This window comes from Mytilus californianus, unplaced genomic scaffold, assembly GCF_021869535.1.
Source record: "Mytilus californianus isolate M0D057914Y unplaced genomic scaffold, xbMytCali1.0.p SCAF_5, whole genome shotgun sequence".
Taxonomy (NCBI): Eukaryota; Metazoa; Mollusca; class Bivalvia; order Mytilida; family Mytilidae; genus Mytilus; species Mytilus californianus.
In genome coordinates this window covers 49,951,065-49,972,828 of record NW_026262701.1, presented here as the reverse complement: position 1 = coordinate 49,972,828, position 21,764 = coordinate 49,951,065, and the positions used below count along the sequence as shown (strand labels likewise).

The 21,764-nt window shown below is 32.3% G+C and overlaps 1 protein-coding gene across 1 annotated transcript in view; it reads right to left on the bottom strand.

Moving 5' to 3' along the window:
* The window catches only part of LOC127702426 (macrophage mannose receptor 1-like), a 149,272-nt gene that overhangs the window by 69,671 nt on the left and 57,837 nt on the right, over nt 1-21,764 (bottom strand). The window contains exons 21-27 of the mRNA XM_052206624.1: nt 21,078-21,323; nt 20,200-20,360; nt 19,585-19,701; nt 17,234-17,352; nt 15,068-15,216; nt 12,068-12,273; nt 6,631-6,758 (exon numbers count right to left, since the gene is read on the bottom strand). Of these exons, the coding sequence (XP_052062584.1) occupies nt 6,631-6,758; nt 12,068-12,273; nt 15,068-15,216; nt 17,234-17,352; nt 19,585-19,701; nt 20,200-20,360; nt 21,078-21,323 (1,126 nt within the window). The remainder of the gene's footprint in view (nt 1-6,630; nt 6,759-12,067; nt 12,274-15,067; nt 15,217-17,233; nt 17,353-19,584; nt 19,702-20,199; nt 20,361-21,077; nt 21,324-21,764) is intronic.

Genomic DNA, 21,764 nt, shown 5'->3' with positions numbered 1-21,764 from the left:
TGGAAAATCTACTAGAAATTCAAATTTAAAATATATATCTAATGACAAAATATCTTGAACAGAAATATTGGTAGTAGGCTTTGCCACATAAAAGCTCGAAAATACATCCTTCTAAAAAGCACTGCTCAGACAATCAGAGATTTCTCTGGGTTTCTCCTTTTGAAAATGCAATACTATTTCTACCATACTGCTCAAGGCTTTTCAATAACAATTATTGCCAATTACCATATAAATTGGATGAAAATCGCTTTATCCAGCCAATCTTAAGGTATATATTAAAAGAATGTATATTATTCATATTTAAACCTCCTTGTGGAATATCTCCAATCAAGTACTTCGTCTAATTCTATCAGGTTTTCCATTCCATATGAGTTAAAAGAATAATCAATTCATTTAATTTTGACCCTGACAAGTTGGGTTGTGCAGTCAACAAGTGAATTAATTTTGGAAGCATCAAAGTATTGATACCAGTAATTTTTCCCATTAGGGTTAATTTTCTATAACAATGCCTGACACTTCCTTTATCTTTTTGGAGAAGTTAATTTCTGGCAAACTGTCAAGATCTAAAGAGAAATCAATTCCCCAAAGTTTGAAATTTGAAGTTTTGATTCAGGACAGAGAATCAGATCTAATTACTTTTTGTTCCCAACCCACACAGCTTTAGTTTTTGAAGAGTTCATTTTTAAGCCAGATACTTTTTTGAAAGAATTCAAACATTATAAAAACTCCCTGAATGATGTTTCACCTCCATCTAAAATAAGGAAAGTGTCGTCAGCATATTGATTCAAAAGGATTCATTTTCATGAACAAATATTCCTTTTATATTGGGGTTTGATCTTATAATCATAGAAAGTAATTCAACACCTATTACAAAAAGTAAAGGGGAGAGGGAGTCTCCTTGTCTACAGCTTATCTCCAAATTAAGGAAGCTTGAAAGATGACAATTATTTAAAATACAGCTTGATGCTTTCATATAAAAAAAACTTCAAACCATCTGCAAATAGATGGTCTAAAATTGACACTCCTCAATGCTTTTTTCAAAAAGGACCATTCGATGGAGTCAAAAGCCTTTTCAAAATCTACAAGTAGTAAAAGACCAGTTTTGCTATGTTTTCTAAATAGTGCATCAAATCATACAATAGACGTGTATTCTCACCTATAAATCTATCTTTTATAAAGCCTTTCTGACAGTCACTGATAATAGATGGTAAAACAGGTTTTATTCTATTACCAATGACAGCAGAAGCAATCTTGGTATCAGTATTCATAAGGCTAATTGGGCGCCAATTAGCTTAATGACGTCTATCTGTTTCTTCTTTTGGAATACATATAATGACACTTTGAAAATACATAAAATAACACCATTACAAACTCAATCCCAATTTAATATTCTTATACTTGTCTATATTTAGTATAAATAAAACACATCTTTTTTATTTTTTGAAAATTTACCTGTGATAATATAAACGTCCCAAAAAATACTTCACTGTTTGTGACGTTGATCCATTCATGTGACGCGCAGTTTACATTTTGTTTGTGGTGTCCTGGTGTGCTGTCGTAAATTCACGGGAGGTGTCCGTATTTTATTCTGCGTTTTACATGTTGTAATGTACTATTATATTATTTATTTATGTATTTCTCTGTGCTGAGTGTTCTTGCGTTTGTTTGTACTGTATTCCTGTCACGTAGTGTTGTCATTTTAGCGGTATTTTTAACATTTCAATATAAGTGGGAGGTTTGGCTGACCATAAAACAAGGTTCAGCCAACCATTTATTCTTAGATGTCCTGAACCAAGTCAGGAATATGGCAGTTGTTATCAGACAGTCCGTGTCTATGTATGTTGGTGTTTGCTTTTGTTGTAGTTCAGTGTTTCTGTTGTTCCGTTATTTTCCTCTTATAGTTGTTGATGTGTTTCCCTCGGTTTGAGTTTGTTACCCGGATTTGTTTTTGCTTAATCGAACTATGACTATTAAACACGGTATACAACTGTTGCCTTTATTTGATACTGAAATTTAGAAAATTTCCCCCTTTCATAGCCAAAATACAATGATCTAAAAAGAAAAAGTCCATTATCTCTCCAAAAGAATTTGTAAAAATCTACAGTATACCCATCTGAGCCAGGACTTTTCCCATTTGACGTAGACTTTAATGATTCTGCACATTCTTTAAAAGTAATATTACCCTCACACAATGCTTTCTGTTCTTCTGTGAGTTTAACATTGTGCTTGAAAAAGGATTCATCGTCACATTCCAGATTTTTACTTGAGTACAATGTTTAAAAAAATCATTTCTGCTTGTAAATCCCTAGATTGCTCTGATTTATGTTTTAATTTTTTGTCTACGAGCTCAGTTATAGTTTTTTTAATAAAATTTTTCTTTTCCAATTTACAAAAGAACTGAACACTTTTCCCAATTCCCATGCCAGTTAGCGTGGGATCTTAATAAAACACCTTCAATTTTTTTCCCTTGATGTTTTCCAATCTAACTTTTTCTGGTTTAAAGCTGCATGAATTTGACCATCTGGAGATATGTTCAAACAGTTTTCAAAATTTTGAATGTGATTTTCAAGTAAGAGTGTTGCAGCTTTTTTTGCATGAGAGTTTAACATTTAGAGGATCATCTATGTCCCCTGATTCATATTCTAAAACACTTTCATTTATACATGTTTGAATTTTTTTAATATAATCTAAATCTTGTAACAGTTGGGAGTTAAATTTCCAGTATCCCTTTCCCCGCTTTGCTAAACTGGCAGAGAAGGAGAAAGCAGTAACAGAATGATCTGTCTTATACCCAGGATTAATGTTAGTATTTTCACGAGTGAAAACAAATCCTCTGAAAACAGATCCTCTGTGACTAGAAAAAAAATCAAGCCGACTTTGTTTAATGAGTGAGGATTGACGCCATGTATATTTTCTTTAATTTGGATAACAAGTCCGCCAACGGTCAAATAATTCAAGACTTTCTACTATTTCTTCAATCTTTTTTTGTGAATTAGGGTTTCTATTATGAATAATATTGTTAGTGTCTTTGTTTGTATCTTGTACAACATTCCAGTCCCCACATAATAAAATGCTAGTATTTGAAAATGATGGCATTCTTTTATGTATATCATTAAACAAGAGTGCACACGCTGAAATGTCTCGCCTGTTTTACTCACCATTGATTTTATGTTGAAAATCTTAAAGATAAGGGTTTTACTACAAGTATCTCATAAACTTAACATTTTAAAGATTCATGACAATAAAGTCAAGGTCAGATAAAAACTGTCACATAAAAATGTGCACCTTACAATTATTCCATACACCAAATATGGTTGTCCTAGTGCTTATGGTAATTGAAAAACAGACCAAAACACAAAAACATTGACCAATGAACCATGAAAATGAGGTCAAAGTCAGATGATACTGGCTAGACAGACATGTACACATTACAATCATTCCATACACCAATTATAGTTGACATATTGCTATTTATTTGAAAAACAGACCAAAACACAAAAACTTAACATTGACCTATGAACCATGAAAATGAGGTCAAGGTCAGATGACACCAGCTAGACAGACATGTACACCTTACAATCATTCCATAAACCAAATATGGTTGTCCGATTGCTTAAAGTACTTGAAAAACAGACCAAAACACAAAATCTTAACATTGACCAATGAACCATTAAAATGAGGTCAAGGTCAGATTACACCAGCTAGACAGATATGTACCCCTTACAATCATTCCAAGCACCAAATATAGTTGACCTATTGATTACAGTACTTGAAAAACAGACCAAAACACAAAAAATTAACAATGACCAATGAACCATAAAAATGAGGCCACGGTCAGATGAAATCTGCCAGTCTGACAAGTACCCCTTACAATGATTCCATTCGCCACATATAGTTGACCTGCTGCTTGTAGTATCTGATAAACGGACCTAATCACGTAACTTTAACCTTGATCACTGATCCATGAATGAAGGTCGAGGTCAGGTTAACCCTGTCTGACGGACATGTAGATGTTGCAGGGAACCCATATACCAAATATAGTTATCATATTACTCATAATAAGTGAGAAATTCATATGACAAAAAAACTGTAATTTTTTTTCAAGCAGTCACTGAACCATGAAAATGAGGTCAAGAACAATGGGCATATAACAGACGGAAACTTCGTGAAAAAATGTATCTGCATACAAGGTATGAAGCATCCAGGTCTTCTACCTTCTTAAATATAACGCTTCATACAAATAGTTTACGCCGCCGGATATTAATACCTATGTCTCGCATACTGCGACTTACTTTGCAGGCGAGACAAAATTGAAGGTTCATCAGTACTAAATCCATACAAACAAACAAAAGTAATACATTGACTTGAAAATGATAAATCTAAAATAATATATTGACCATCTATATCAATAATAGAATTTTGCACTTTAAAATCAAGACCTTTTTTATACATAATACTGACACCTGCACTTTTGTTACTATGATGACTAACAAACCATGCATTTCCCCCATTCCTCTACCCATTTTTTTAAATATGTCTTTCTTACTATGGGTTTCCTGAAAGCAAATAACTGAAGCATTTTTGCTCTTTGCCCAATCAAAAACATCTGTTCTTTTTTTTTAATTAGAAAAAAAAACCTTACATTCATAGACAACACTGTTACTATATTATCCATTATCATATAAAACAAAACAACATTTCAAACTTGAGCAGACCATTTGTAACATAAAAACAAATACACTATCATGATTTATACAATCATGCACATATTCAACAAGAAGATGACACTTTGGAATAAATACCTGTAAAGTCATTTTTTACAACAAAATTTCATTTACAGTAGGGCATTATCGTTATTTACATTATAAAAATAGTTGTATTTTAAGGACAACGTTAATTAATTGGTATAGTAAATCTCCCTTTGATTTGTGAAATATTTTGAGTTATCTCTCTTTAATAAGTATAACTTTTACTTAACGTTTACAGAATTCTTTCATATCTTCAAATCTTTGTTTTTGAAGTTTAGCTGCACTTGTAGAGTTCTGATTAAAACAATATATCACATTCTAATTTTTACAGTGATATTGTTTATAAAGCCCATTAATTAAGTTACGGTTTATGTCAACGCATTGATCCTTTGAATAAACTTATTCTTACTTAGGTTATCAATTTAATACTAGTGATTTCTTTGAATATTGTTTTCATCAGTACTAACATTGATTTTGTTTTTGATAAATTAAAACAAAACTAAATATGTGTTGCTATATAATCATGAAAACTTATGCACTTACATCCTTTCTATACTATTCTCTCATATGTTGGCATACCCTTCACACTGAATCCATTTGATGTGCACTGATTGATACTTAAACTGTTCGAACATGATTTAATCATTAGTTTTGATGGGCTTAGAACAACCGGTAGCTTTCTGTAACTGAATACTCTTAGATTGGTACTGTGTGTCTTTTGTATTTATTTTGGTTGTTTTTATGTTCTTACCAAATCGTTGAGATAAGCCATTTCTAACTGATTTTTCTCGGTTTGTTCTTATATTTTGCTGCAACACTACTGTCCTAGTTAAGAAGAGGTTTCTGTCTCATTGGCAATCATACCACATCTTCTAATTTTTATTTTGATTAAACCTTAAAACAGTAGAAACATTGACAAACCCTCCCTTCTCCCAAGTAAAAGTGGTATGTCTTAAACATGTTAAAATTGGAATAAAAAGAAAACCTCCCAACTGTTGTCATGTTTAAATTTTGACAGCAGATTGTTTGAAAATAAACGAAAATATAATCTTTTGTTATTAATGTTTTCAGTGCATACGGGGATATCTATTATGAATGATTGTTTACCACAGAAACCACAAGTGTTAACCAATTTTCTTGTAATATAAGAATAAGGAGATGTGGTATGATTGTCAATGAGACAAATATCCAATGGAGACCGAATGGCATGGATGTAAACAATTATGGGTCACAGAGAAAAACCCATATGGTAAAGTCAGCTATAAGATGTTCTGACATAAAAACTGTGAAACAATTCACGCGAGATAACTAGAGGCCTAATTCAACTTACGATAAAAAAACAAATATAACAGACATGAACCAATATCACACTGAATTACAGGCTCCTGACTTGGGACAGACACAACTTATCAATTCTTTTCAATGACATGTAAATCTGCTTAAAAGAATAAAATAAGTGTAAATCAAAGTATTATATCACCAAAAATCGTCTTTTAAGGGAAATGACTTCTATAAGGATTCAAGAATTTCAGACATGCTTACTATTTTGAAGGTCTTTGGATGCTGATCATTTTCAATTTTCTTAGCTTGAAAATAGCCTAAAATGCAAACATAATTGCATAATTAGCAAATCAAGGAAAATAACTCTTTAATGGAGTCAGTTGACAATTAATTATAATGCAATCAGCACTAACTGATAGCACTTAAAGCCAACATTTCTCAGGTGAAGCTCAAGAAATTTAAGGTAAACTCTTCTAATCAACAACCTCTGATTGCAAGAAAATTTGTTAACATGTACATGGATTTGGTTGTAAACGACTTTAACAATCTGAGAAAGAAAAAATCGAAAGAAAGGAAGTTAAAAACTGCATATATATAGTACCGAATCATTCTGTTTCTCAAAAAGTTGTTTTCTTCACTACTGTGAATACTGGCTAAATCAGCTCCTCTCTCGCGACAGAAGTCACGGCTTTTCATCCAAGTTCTTTGATCAGCACTCTTGTATATAGTCTTTAACAAAGAAAACACAAAACCAGTTAAGGTAACCGAACAAATATTGACCATGTCATTATTTACAAAGACCACGATCTTTTCAAGGCAAATTGTATTACATGATTAGAAAACTGAAACACTGTTCATCTAGTTTATTTCATTTAAGTTCAACAGGTTATGGTTTTTTTCAACTTGAGAACATAACATCGGTCATAAATATAAAGTTAATGCTGTCTGGCCACACTATAATATCTATAAACTAGAAAACCAGTTTTGATACAAACGGTCATTTTGATCTAAACAGCTCTTTAAGACTGAACATTAATTATCAAGTCATTTTCAGTCTTTCCGTCCATATTCCAACTTATCCACCTCAGTAAATGCGGTACTGTTCAGACAATTCACTGGGAGTCAATTAAGATCTGTTCAGTCTATATTCATACTGTTCAGCAGTTGTTATTTACCAGTACAGTAAAGACTTGACTGCAAGCGAATTCATAAATTGGACCTATTAAATAATCCATTTTCATCTTGTTTAAAAGTTATGTTAGGCAGTCTCAATGTCCTTGTAAAAGCCATTTTGACAAATTAGAATTTAACTAGATGTGTCAGAACAACACGAATGACCCCGCTCGCAAAAAAAAAAGCTTAAACCATTTTAAGGAGTAGAAATTTGAAAACGAAAGTCTACAACTGTTATTTTCACAAAATAGTAGACTCACCAACTAAAAATCAGCTCGATATGTGAATTATTTTAGAAAAAAAGTCTGTATAACTGTTTAACAAAGTTTTCAGTCCAAAGTCAGTCATCTGGCAAAAACCATTTTAAGGCGTGGAAATTTGAAAACGAAAGTCTACAACTGTTATTTTCACAAAATTTTAAAATTCCAAAGCCCATAATTTCGGCACAAATCAGCAGAGCAGACCCAAACGTTAACTCCAACGGTAACTCGTCGTAGAAGACTCACATACTAAAAGTTAGCTAAAAATGTGAAGGTGTTAAGAAAATAAAGTGTGTATAACTGTTATTTTCACAAAATTCAAAAGCCCCTAATTTCAGTAAAAATCAGCGGAGTGGAACCAATCTTAAACTTGATCTGTAACTCATCATAGTAGTCTCACATACTAAAAATCAGCTCAATATGTGAAGGCATTTAGGGAAAAAAAGTCTGTATAACTGCTCGTTGTGAAATGACGGAATGACAGATAAGAGTAAAACTATATGGCCCGGAGGGCCATAAAAATAACAGTAACATTTCCCTATAGTGAACCTTTCAAAATTGGTCAATAACATTTCTGGGTTTTTGACTTTTCAGTTACTACTTAGTGTTCACTCAGCAACATGTCTCAACTCCTATGCAGCAACATCAAAAACTGTATTTAAAATGAATGAAAATTGGACTGGAGATCATACAGGTGACAGAGTTGTTTTGTCACAACTGGATATTTGAATATTTTCAGCTGGAGTTGGCCCTCAAAAATGGAGATTTTTTATCGACATTTTTATCAACGTTTTTAATTGTTCGTGTCAAGGATTGTATAGTATACAAATCCTTGATCAAGTTAATTGTCATGATAGTTAAACTACACATTCCCAATTTTTGTAAGATTACAGCATTACCATTAATGTACTAGTATTCTCTTAACTAGATAAAATTTTAATGCAGAACTTTTACTTTTGTCAAAATAAAATTAAAATTATTCCATAGCTTTTAATCTGATTCTTTTGAACTAAAATAAAATATTTAATAAAAACATTTTTTTTTGTATTCAAAGAAAGTTTTTATCCTTAAGGTAACATTCTTATATAATTTTGTATTCAATTTGTATTTTATTCCTTTTTTCAGTGATAGGTAATATTTGAGGAACACACATTTGTATTAGGCTAAAACAGAGGGTGTAGCTCCAAAATTAATTACTGAGTCCACCATTATATCACTAGTCCGAGATATTGCTGATATTAACCTATAGTATAATTTTTATAAAAATCTGGCAAGAATTGTACCTGTGAGAGCACTAACAAGACCGGACGGACAGACGGACACACGGACGGTCGGACGCCCGGTATTTCCATGTCCCCCTAGTAACTATCTAAACAAGTGGTTAATTTTAACACAACCTTTAAATCATGAAAATGAAAGAGGACAATTTGCAGATTTTGATTTCACAGATGTTGTGGAAAAAAGTTAAATAAAAAAAAATACTGAACTCCGAGGAAAATTCAAAACGGAAAGTCCCTAATCAAAAGGCAAAATCAAAAGCACAAACACATCAAACGAATGGACAACAACTGTCATATTCCTGAATTGGTACAGGCATTTTCTTATGTAGAAAATGGTGGATTGAACCTGGTTTTATAGCGCTAAACCTCTCACTTGTACGACAGTCGCATCAAATTCCATTATATTGACAACGATGCGTGAACAAAAAGTCACAAATAGGGATACAACAACAACACGAACCCCACCAAAAAATGGGGGTGATTTCAGGTGCTCCGGAATGGTAAGCAGTTCCTGCTCCACATGTGGCATCCGTCGTGTTGCTCATGTTATTACAAAGCCGGTAAAAAATCCAATTCGGTAGGTCACATTCGTGAAAAGGGAACGGGATTGTAGTTACGACATAAGGAACATATCCGATATCATCTGTATAACGGATATTCCATAACGGTCAACCAACTCGTGATGGCGTTCGTAAAATTTGAATTTTAATGGTAGATTTAAAGTTTCATACAGTGTATCAGAAAGATAAAAGGAAGGGAGGTAACTATTGAAAACACTAAACCATTGTTTGTACTCCCTTATCCCTGAATACACCAATCTCGAGTTGTTTTTTAAGAATGGATTACACTGGTTGACCCAAACTTTCAGTTCTTACTGTGACGTAATAACATAAGCATTGTGACATAGGAAATTTACAATAGTGCAATAATTCGAAAATTGTCTAGTTTTCAGATTGCAATGTAGTGGTTGTAGATGTAGATCTGGGTGTGGGAAAGTAAAAAAAAACTAGAGGCTCTCAAGAGCCTGTGTTGCTCACCTGTATCTACTGTGGTTTTGGAAATCATGTAAAATTAGGTTAAAATCATATAGATACCCAAATAATGATTGAGGCCAAGTTTGGTTTAATTTGGCCCAGTAGTTAAATTAAAAGCAGAAGATTTTTGAAAAGATTTACAAAAATTTCCAAAACATTGCAGAAAATAACTTTAAAGGACAATAACTCCAATAAGATGTCAATTGCCAATTGGTCATGTTAACTTATTTGTAGATCTTTCTTTGCTTGATATTTTTTCTGTTAACAGTATATCTCAATCTATAATGATATTTAACAAAAAATAAAAAAATTCCTTTCCTCCGCTCGAAAAATTATTTCACCCAGGGCCTGTATAATGCTGAAAATGCCTTTAAATGTTTTCCTGGAACACCCTTCCAAAACATTTGGGCAGGGGTTCCCCTGACCCCGACTAACCGCCGGGTCTGGGGGGCATTCACCCAATATAAATATGCTGAAAGAAAAGATATAATAATGGTTTATAGAAAAAGTAACACTGAATAATTCTGAAAATGGAACATACCAAGGAGAAATTATTAGCACCCCCCCCCCCTCCTGAAAAAATTGCACCCCCTGGAAAAAAAATCAAGTCATCCCGTTGTAGTCTTACAATAGTTACTGAAGACCCCTTACCATTATTTAAATTAGTTTTCAAGTTGTGACCATTTGAAATTGATTTTTTTTACATTTTTCCCATAGACTTTTATAGTGAACCCCTATGTTCTATTTTACCAATGGGGACTATGTTGGTTGTTAGCGGATACATTTTTCAATCAAGATACTCTTATAATAATTGTGGCTAAGTTTAATTCCATTTGGCCAAGTAGATTAAGAGGAGAAGATTTTTGTAAATGATTAAAAAAATTTACGAAAAAAAGTTAAAATTTTACTTTAAAGGGCAAAAATCCTTATAGGATCAATTGCCAATTTTGATCATGTTGACCTGATGAACATTTTAACCCCGTTATATTTGCTCTATTTGCTTTAGTTTCAGAGATATAAGCCAAAAAACTGCATTTTACCTCTATGTTCAATTTTTGGCCATGGCCGCCATCTTGGTAGGTGGACGCGGTCATCGGATACATTTTTTAAACAAGATACCCTAAGGATGATTTTGGCCAAGTATGGTTTAACTTGGCCCAATAATTTCAGGAGAAGATTTTTGTAAAAGATTACAAAAATTTACAAAGAATTGTGAAAAATTGACTATTAAGGGCAATAACTCCTTTCGGGGTCAATTGACAATTTTGACATGTTGACTTATTTGTAGATCCTACTTTGCTGAACATTTTTGCTGTTTACAGTTTATCTCTATTTATTATAATTTTCATAATAATAACCAAAAACTGCAAAATTTCCTTAAAATTACCAATTCAGGGGCAGCAACCCAACAACGGTTTGTTTGATTCGTCTAAAAATTTCAGGGCAGATAAATCTTGACCTGATGAACATTTTTATCCTGTCAGATTTGCTCTAAATGCTTTAGTTTCAGAGATATAAGCCAAAAGCTGTATTTTACCTCTTTGTTCTATTTTCAGCCATGGTGGCCATCTTGATTAGTTGGCTGGGTCATCGGATACATTTTTTAAACTAGATACCCTCAGAATGATTAAGGCAAAGTTTGGTTTAATTTGGCCCAGTAATTTCAGGAGAATATTTTTGTAAAAGATTACAAAAATTTACAAAAATTGTAAAAATATAGACTATTAAGGGCAATAACTCCTTAAGGGGTCAATTTACAATTTTGACATGTTGACTTATTTGTAGATCTTACTTTGCTGAACATTTTTGCTGTTTACAGTTTATCTCTATTTATTATAATATTCATAATAATAACCAAAAACCAGCAACCAAACAACGGGTTGTCTGATTCGTCTTAAAATTTCAGGGCAGATAGATCTTGACCTGATGAATATTTTTACCCAGTCAGATTTGCTCTAAATGCTTTAGTTTCAAAAATATAAGATAAAAACAGTTTTTTACCTCTTTGTTCTATTTTTAGCCATGGCGGCCATCTTGTTTGGTGGGCGCGATCATCGGATACATTTGTTAAACTAGATACCCTCAGGATGATTTAGGCCAAATTTGGTTTAATTTGGCCCTGTTGTTTCAGAGGAGAACATTTTTGTAAAAGTTTACGACGACGACGACGACGACGGACGACGGACGACGGACTCCAAGTGATGAGAAAAGCTCACGTGACCCTTTGGGTCCGGTGAGCTAATAAGCTAAGGGGATTACTATTGAAAACTTAAAATCAGGAGTTATCCTACCTTATAACAATAACCATTAAACCCCAACCAAGATGGAGGACAGAATACAGGTGCTACTGTAGTAGTTGTAGTTGTAGGTGTAGTGTAACCTTCTCTAGGATATTCACAAATGTAGGACTTTTCTAATGTACAGTTTTTGGTTTCCCATAATCCAATAGGATGGGTTGCTGTCATGGCAACACACATAGCATCTTCATCAATACTCCCTAAAATAAATCATTATTTGTCAATATTTTGACCATGTCTAAATATCAATAGAGAAGAAATACTTCTTGAAAGAATGGCTAGAATAATATAAGATTTTGTCTAATCATTAGTTTTTATCAACATAAATGAATGTATGTATATCAACAGACTACAAATATGTTCTGCTTTTTGTAGTCTAGACTCTAGTCTCAATTACACTGCCATTGTAATATAATATGACATGAAATGCTTCTTCTGATTAGACGACATCTGCAATCAATTCTATGGTTGAAGGTCTGATCAACAACATTGCGCCAACACAGATGATTTTTTTGGGACATTTCAAATTTTTAATTTGAAACAATTTATTACAAAGCATTGCAGTGAATAGAAATAAAATACCTGTATTTGAAGAGTTGCTGCTGTCAATTGGTGATTTCACAGTTGCAAATATTCCTTTTAAACTGCATTTGTGTTCTTCATATCCAATATTGACAGCGTTATACTTTTATTTTATCTTCACATGTGACATTGAACTGTTCTTTAAGGGTGTCAAATGCGATTTAGCAATGATTGCTTTGCCTATCCTAAGCTTCTGATTAGCTTTTGTTTTATAAGGTGTGATTGATATTACCACATTAACTGCAGACAAACAAATATTACCACATTCAATGCAGACAAACAAATAGTACAACATTCAATGGGTGCTATTAACAGTTTCGTATAAAAAAAAAAAACTAGGGGTTATTCCCCAACTAAAAATAGCAATGGAGGGAAATCCCTTTTTATTTACATAACTGGTGAAAAAGTATCATGTTTTTTGTAATTGATGGTAAAAATTAGTTAGTAAGTTTTCAATTATAAAAGGTTGAATGATTAAAATAATTTTAAAAATTAATTTAAATATACATGTTTTAAGAGGAGACAACACTGTAAACTTCCTGTTTTATTTTTGGTAGCGAAAATTGAAAACTTATTTGTAGCTACTGTAGCTCTTGCCGAAGCAGTCAAGCGTACCCTGAATCGAGAATTTTTTAAAAGACCAGGTAAAAATCTATGAAATTCATACAGTTTTAATTATCTGAAATGTGCCTGTATCATGCCTACATCGGTATGCACATGGCCTGATTTCAGGTTTTTTATGTTGAGATTGGGCATTTTATTTTTCATTTTCTCGGGATAGAACTTGTTTATTATGTTAAAATTACACTTTAGTTTTATTTCATTATAAACTAAAGAAAATTCTGATTCCAGTGATAACTAGTTTTATACAAGTATCTTTATTAACAATACTACCACTAAGAATCACTTATGCATGGTCTTTCAACATATGACATCATAAAAAAAAACTGTTGATTGCACCCTTAAAGCAACACACATATGATATCGTGAGTTTCTAGCATAGAAATGTGTTAATGTATGCAGTAAAACAATTCTGAAAAATATTGTATGGCATGTATACATTTATTTCAAAGCATCAGTTTGGTATATTTAATGCAAATATTACAGATTTGAACATAGCAACCAGATATAAGAAAACCATACTCTGTACAAATTTTGAAGTTTTTTCATCTTTGTGCGACAACATGATATTTTTATTCACTCTCTCGTATAATTGGAACCAAAAATTGCACATAAAAAGTGTAGAATTTTCCTACTTTGGTCTTTACTACTGATCAGTGCAACATACATTTTTATTCATTATCTTATATATTTGGTACTTTTTATAGTCAAAAAGCTACAAGAGTGATTCCTAAGAAATACACTATTTCAACATTTTTCGCAACTCTGTTACAACTTAGTTCATATAATACTAGAAACAAAATATGTTTAAAGTAATTTTATTTATGCTTATTTCAAGTTTTCATTCTATTTATTCTAAAGAAACCAAATTTTATGATTTTTTCTTTGTAAAATTGATGAAAATGTGATACAGAAAATGTTTGGAATATGCCAGTTAAACTATTTGGCATTGGCCAATATACCAAAACTATGCGACATTTAAAAAGAGCTGTAGTTTCACTATTTATGGTCAAAATCTTCAAAATAATACATCATTTTATTTGGTATAATGTAAAGATTCAGAAAAACTGAGAATTATCTATATATTGAATATTAGGTTTAGCTTAAGGGTGCTATAAACAGTTTCATATAAAAAAAAACTAGGGGTTATTCCCCCGACTTAAAATAGCCATGGATGGAAATCCCTTTTTATTTACATAACTGGTGAAAAAGTATCATGTTTTTTGTATTTGATGGTAAAAATTAGTTAATTAGCTTTCTATTAAAACAGGTTGAATAATTGAGACAACACTGTAAACTTCCAGGTTTTTTTGGTAGTGAAAATTGAAAACTTATTTGTAGCTACTGTAGCTCTATCCGAACCAGGCTAACGTACCCTGAAGCGAGAATTTTTTAAAAGACCAGGTAAAAATCCATGAAATTCATACAGTTTGGATTATCTGAAATGTGCCTGTATCATATGTACATGACCTGATTTCAGGCTTTTCATGTTGAGACTGAGCTTTTTTTTTTTCACTTTCTCGGGATAGAACTTTTTCATTATGTTAAAATTACACTTTAATCGTATTTCATCATTAACTCGAGAACATTCTGATTCCAGTGATATCTAGTTTTATACAAGTATCTTTATTAACAATACCACCCCTAAAGTTCACTTATGCATGGTCCCTCAAAATATGACGTCATAGAAAAAACTGTTGATTGCATCCAATGCAGACATACAAATAATACCACATTCAATGTAGACAAACAAAAAAACTTTGTTAAATGCAAACAAACAATTAAGATTACCTGTATGACTCCTGGCCCAAGCTGTATATGATACTGGAAGACCACTAGTCCAAGAAACCATGGCACCAGGGTTAACATCCTGGGTAAGACCAATCCAATAGTGTCCAGATTTACCAACTATCTGACTAGCTAAAAACAACTGTGTGTACCTGAGTCATAATGAATAAAACATATGGTCAGAATGAATGGGGAAAAATCATTTAGTGATAAATATAACATACCAAAAATGAAATATTCCATAAAAGTAGCTTTTAAAACTGTTATGGGATATATTACCTCATCCATCATATTTGTTTACATACTGATTTAGCTAATGAAAATACAGATCTGATCTATATAACAGTCTTTATATAAGTTGTTGTCATTAAAAGTCAATATTGAAACTGGGTACATTTACTTTCATATTATCTAATATTGTTTAGTTGCAAAATGTCCATACTGAGCCTAAGCAAAGTCCCCAGTACATCATACATGGAGTCGAAAAGATAGATCTGAGTCTACAAGAGTAGATTATTTTTTTATAGCTCCTGAAGTATTCAAAAACTGAGTTTCATGTGACATTAGACCAATAGTATTACAATACACAGACCACAGCTGTGTTTCCTTAAAAATGAATTTAAGCAGAGGCCAAAAGGGAAAGGGATACTGGAAACTAAACTTTAGTGTTATACAAAATAAAGACTATGTTGAAATAATTGTGAAAATAAAGCAAAAATGAAAACTGATCTTGATAGTCTGTGGGATAATTTTAAAATTGAAGTTAGAGACCAGACAATCAGTCATTGTAAAACAAAAGTTAAGAATAGAAAGATCAAATCAGCAAGTTGGAATAAAAATTAACTCGGCTAAATAGTATCATAGACACACATGCAATGATCAAAATAATAATAACTTATTACATCAAGTAGAAAAATATAGGATAGGAAATAGGAAAACTCTATCATGAGAAAATAAAGGGTAACCAAATAAGGGCACAGGTAAAATGGGTTGATGAAGGAGAGAAAAATTCAGCATATTTTCTAGGGATGGAAAAATCTAATCTAGGCAGAGTAGAAAAACAATAACCCAGCTACATGACAATAAGGGTCAAGTTACAAGAGATCAAGAAAAAATATTAAGATAAGACGCAAATTATTATAAACATTTGTACTCTACAAAACATCCTGAGATAGAAGAAACAAAAGAAGTATCTAGATTGTATCAAGGAATATAAGAAATCAAATGACAGTGAAAGTCATACTTGTGAAGGAGTATTAACTGTTGATGAATGTACTGATGCAATTTTTAAATATGAAACGTAATAAAGCTCATGGGCTTGACGGAATAATTGTGGAATTTTACAGAAAATTACTGTTATGAAAAATGGAAGCTATCTAACATAAATTGACATTTGACAAAAAGAAATGGTGTATTAGTAACTGTTTATGATCAAAACGGTTCCTGATATATAAGTAACTCCTCAATATCAAAATGGACATATGAATAATGGTTTTCTTACGTGGGAAAAATCATTTGAGAAAAATATAAATTCTAAGTTCAAAAATAATTTGTCTTTATTTTTCAATACCTCAGTGAAAATAGATTGAAAATATTTAGATGGAAACTTATTCACTACATACTGCCATGTAATGAACTTTAGAAAAAGTGGAAAATCTATCTATGTACAATCTTCCATGTGGATATGATAAATCATTTCTTTTTGTCAAATGTCCATTTAGATCACTATCAGTTACTTATATACCATATTTCTTACATATGTTTATTTTAATCATGAGCAGTTACTTATATTTCATTTATTGTTGTCAGATGTCCATTTCAATCATGAGCAGTTACTCATATGCTATTTATTTTTGTCAAATGTCCATTTTGATCATGAGCAGTTACTTATACAACATTGTTTTTACAGATTTTTATTTTGATCATGACCACTCACTTGTTTTGGGGTCTGATTGTCTATTTTGATCATGAGCAGTTTTTTTGCACTGTCCATTGTTGCCAAAATACAGGCAAGGTTGAGAACTGTTATTTACATATTAGCTACTATTGCCAGATGTCATATTAATTCTGTAATGCTCTTTACTAACACAATGGTTATTGACGTCAACATTAAATTTGAGCACAGTTCTAAATTTCTTGCAAACTCAAAAAAAAAACGGATTTACTTACACATTGTTTATTGTAGCCAGATGTCCATATTGAACTTGAGCACAACCACTCTCTGCTGTTGCCCAATCTGTCATTTCATCATTGATTCCATAACAGTAAGCATCGTAACCAATGGTGTTCTGTAAATAAACAAGATGTTATTTGGCTTTCTTTTGTCCTTGGGTTGCTGTCTTATTAGAATATACTCCTCATTCCCTTTTATTCATAAGTGGTTTTTATATGATTTGCGTATCTACAAATATTAGAATGTAATTGGTCCATTAGAATTTCTTTCTTTCCATGTTGCATGAACTACATTCTAACCAATGGTAACACCCTGTCGATTTCACTGTGGTATTTCTTGCAGAGTACATGTACACATGAATAGAATCCTTGGGTTCCAAGAAAGTAATTGATGATCAGATTAATTTAACTCGCACCCAGAAATGAAAGTCTTTGGAATTTTATTTCAGTTTTTGAATTAATTGGCCTAGTTAACACATCAATACACTCTGCAACTAGTGGCTCTTAAAAACCTGTGTCGCTTACCTGTAAAAATCATCATTAAAGGGGAATAACTCTTATTAAGAGTTAACTGACAATTTCAGTCATTTTGACACTTTTGTAGATCTTATCATGCTGATAATTTTTACTTTTTGAAGTTTCTACTTATCTATTGTAGATTTCAAGATAATAGGCAAACAATGCATAAAAAAGTTAAAAATTATCATATAAGGGCAAAAAATCAAATAATGAGTCGACTGAAGATCTCGACCATTAAGGCTTATTTGTAGATCTTGTCTTGCTGATCATTTACTATTTAAAGTTTCTATCTTTTACAGTTTTCAAGATAATAGGCCAAAATGAAAAAAATGGCCATTAAAGGGCAATAACTTCAATAAAACGTTGACTTACAATTTCGGTCACGTTGACTTATTAGTAGATCAAGTCTTGCTGATCGTCTTTGCTTTTTAAAGTTTTTATCTATTTATTAAAGTTTTTAAGACATGAGGCAAAAACGGAATAAATTGGTAAAACTCATCATGACAGGGCAATAAATTGTAGCTCTAATAAGGAGTCGACAGAAGATTTCGGCAATATTGACTTATTTGACATGTTTGAAGATCCTGTTGTGCTGATCATTTTTGCTTTTTAAAATGTCTGCCTATCTATTATTATTTTAGAGACAATAGGCCAACATTGTTTTAAAAAGTAGCATTTTTTTCATATAAGGGAAAGGACTCCTATAAGAAATCGTTTGACTGTTTTGACCTAATTTAACAACAGGTAGAGCTCAACATTCTGATATTTTTTCTCCTGTCAGATTTTCTTTATTTATAGCGGGTTTTTTTTAAAGGCAAAACTTGCATTTTACCCCTATGTTCTATTTCTAGCCATGTCGGCCATCTTGGTTGACAGGCGGGGTCACCAGACACATTTTTTAAACTAGAAACCCTAATAATGATTGTGGCCAAGTTTGGTTAAATTTGGCCCACTTGTTTCAGGAGAAGATTTTTGTAAAAATTAATGGATGACAACGACAACAACAGATGACAGACGAAGGATGCCAAAAGATGAGAAAAGCTCACTTGGCCTTTCAGCCAGGTGAGCTAAAAATGTGGTCAATACCATTAAGAGAAAGCGTCTACGTGAGAAAACACATTTTATTATACGGCAAAACAACTGTCAAATTGGGGAAAAAAGAAGGCTCTTCCATTCATCTATATGAACAGGGTGTAGTGAGAGCAACTGTTCAAAGGGAATCAGAAAATATTATATAAATTTTGTCTTTCTTTGTTTGATGTTGTCTCAGATGCATATGAATCCTACATACATGCATATTTGCATATCAGGATCTAACAATATACTAAGTTTTATATAGACATAATGAACCATCTTTGAGGAGTTGCAATGACAAGGTAGAAGCTGGACAAGGACAAAACTTTTTAAGTTCAATGGGGCATTGCTCTAGAAAAAAAGAAATGGGCTGAAATATCTTACCCACTTGCACATCTACATATAAGTATCTATCAAAGTATCATCTTCCATGTGGAAATGATAAATCATGAACTGCAAAGAAGAGTTGTGATGACAAGGTTTTCTCATTAACTGTACCTACACCAGGACATGCAGTAATTGCTTCAAAGTAAAACTATCAATAAAATAATGATAATTCTTATGCAATAGATCATGTATCTCCAGTTTTGACTGGGTTAAGTCTGTCCATAGTTAACAATAGAAGTCATTGGTGCATGTGCATCTCCAGTAAAACTGCATTCGTGACTGTCAAATCCCCAATCGATGTTGGCAACTCTTCAAATACAGTACTGTTATTCCTTTATTGTGGATGTTTTCTTTCTTGAAAAACTTACATTGACACAACCAACAGCTAGTGGTGACTGTGTAACTTCATCTAAAACCTGCTTCCTCTTCTTACAAATAAATCCAGCATTGGCCATGTCACAAGGAACATCATTCCATTTTCCATTCTGTGTGATAAACAAGTTAGAATAAGTTATGGTATTCTTTTATCAAAAGGAGATATGGGGGTAAATATTAATGAGCCAGCAATGTAACAATATTATATAACAACTTAAGACATCTTGAAGTCATCATACAGTTTTTGATGATGAACAAATGCCCAGTGTGTGTGGCAAGTGGTCCAAATTTTTTTAACCCTAATTCTATTTTGTAGGTCTTTTTTCATCATTATTATGGCTTTGTATCACTAATACTAAGTCAAGTAGGTAAAGAAAGAAACAGGTCAATGACTTTATAAAGCCTTCAGATGATTCAAAAATTACTATACATTCAAGCCTTCAGATATCTTGCAAAAGACATTTTAAATTAAATGATTTGCACATTACTGTACATGTACAAACCTTCAAATGATTTTCAAATGACCATACACGATTTCAATTCACTTGCAAATGACAGTACAAACCAAATGTTTTGCAATGAGCAAATGACAATACAACTATACACACCTTCAGAAGAATAATAACACAATCCTCCCGTGTCTGACCATTCCAATTGTTGGGCTCAGATTTTGCCCATTTCGTATATTCGACAGTGCTATCATCTGACCATTTAAAATTCATTTGGAATGCAGTATCACTAAATCCAATCCAAAATCCACCATAGATAGCTGAAAATAGAAAAAAAAATCTTCAAGAAGCCTGTTTTGCCATTTTCGTCATATTCTGCATCGTAAACACTATACCGGAAATGAAAGGATATGGTGTATCAATTCATGTCACAAATCACACACACACATGTAAAAAAGAGAAAAGCAAAAAAACAGCACTTTTAATACTGTTCTTCTTCTTAAAGTCATAGTGTTTTTTCTACCTTTTTCATTTTCAGAACAAAACAGAACTTGCTAATACGTTCAAAAATAAAATCGACAATCAGAAACAACTTTTTCTCTTCTAGTCAGGTTTATTTCCTGACAAATGTGGTTCAATTTGCCCAAATAACATGATAATAACAGATAACATGATAGAAACAGATAACATGATAGGAACAGATAGCATGATAGGAACAGATAACATGATAGGAACTGATAAAAATATCAATAAAATCAACAGACATCATACATATTCAGTGAGCAAAGATTATATTTAAAGTTTTGGACAGATGAGCTTAAAAATATTAATGATACAGCAAAAATAATTTTATTTTATTCATGAATTACAAAAAAAAATTGATTTGCAAGTTTATTTATCCTGATGGAAGGTTGACTGATGGAAGAATAGAACTGCATCAGCACACATGGGCTTTGTGATAGTGAGGCATATTTTTTTCGAATATCAATATCAATAGGCAAAAGACACATCATTTAGATAAAATCATACAACATTACCTGAATCACAAATTCCACATGACAATGGACAATTCTGTAGCATATAAGATGGGTTTTTGTAACATTCACCAACACTAGCCCAGTGGTCACACTCCACAGAATAATGGATGTTTTTACAATCCCGAATACACAAGTTACAGCTCTTATGACACGACCTTGCCATCCATACTGGGTTCTTCTGACATTCTCCTTGATCTCTCCATAAATCACACTGAGTATCATTGGAATGGATGTTGTAGCAATGAGCTAAAAATAGAAGTCAATTAATAGATTACAGCCTCAAAGTCACATCATAACCTGCCCATTTGTACTGGATTCTCCCGACATTACCTTTATCACACACAAAAATTCTGATTGTGTGCCACAAGTGGATAAAGATCTGCTTACCCTTCCAGAGCATCCCCAAGTTTTTGGTGGGGTTTGGGTTTTCTATGTTGTGTTTTGTATACTGTTGTTTGTCTTTTGATCATTTCTAGTTTTTTGCCATGGCAATGTCAGTTTGTTTTTAAATAATGAGTTTGAATGTCCCTTTGGTATATTTCGCCTCTTTAGGATAACAGATCCTTAGACACAACCTTGCTATCTATACTGGATTCTTCTCACACTCTCTTTTGCCGGATCTTTTAATATATCACACTGTGTACCATGCTTCAGGTTAATTTTGCATTTGCTTTTATTTGCATTTAC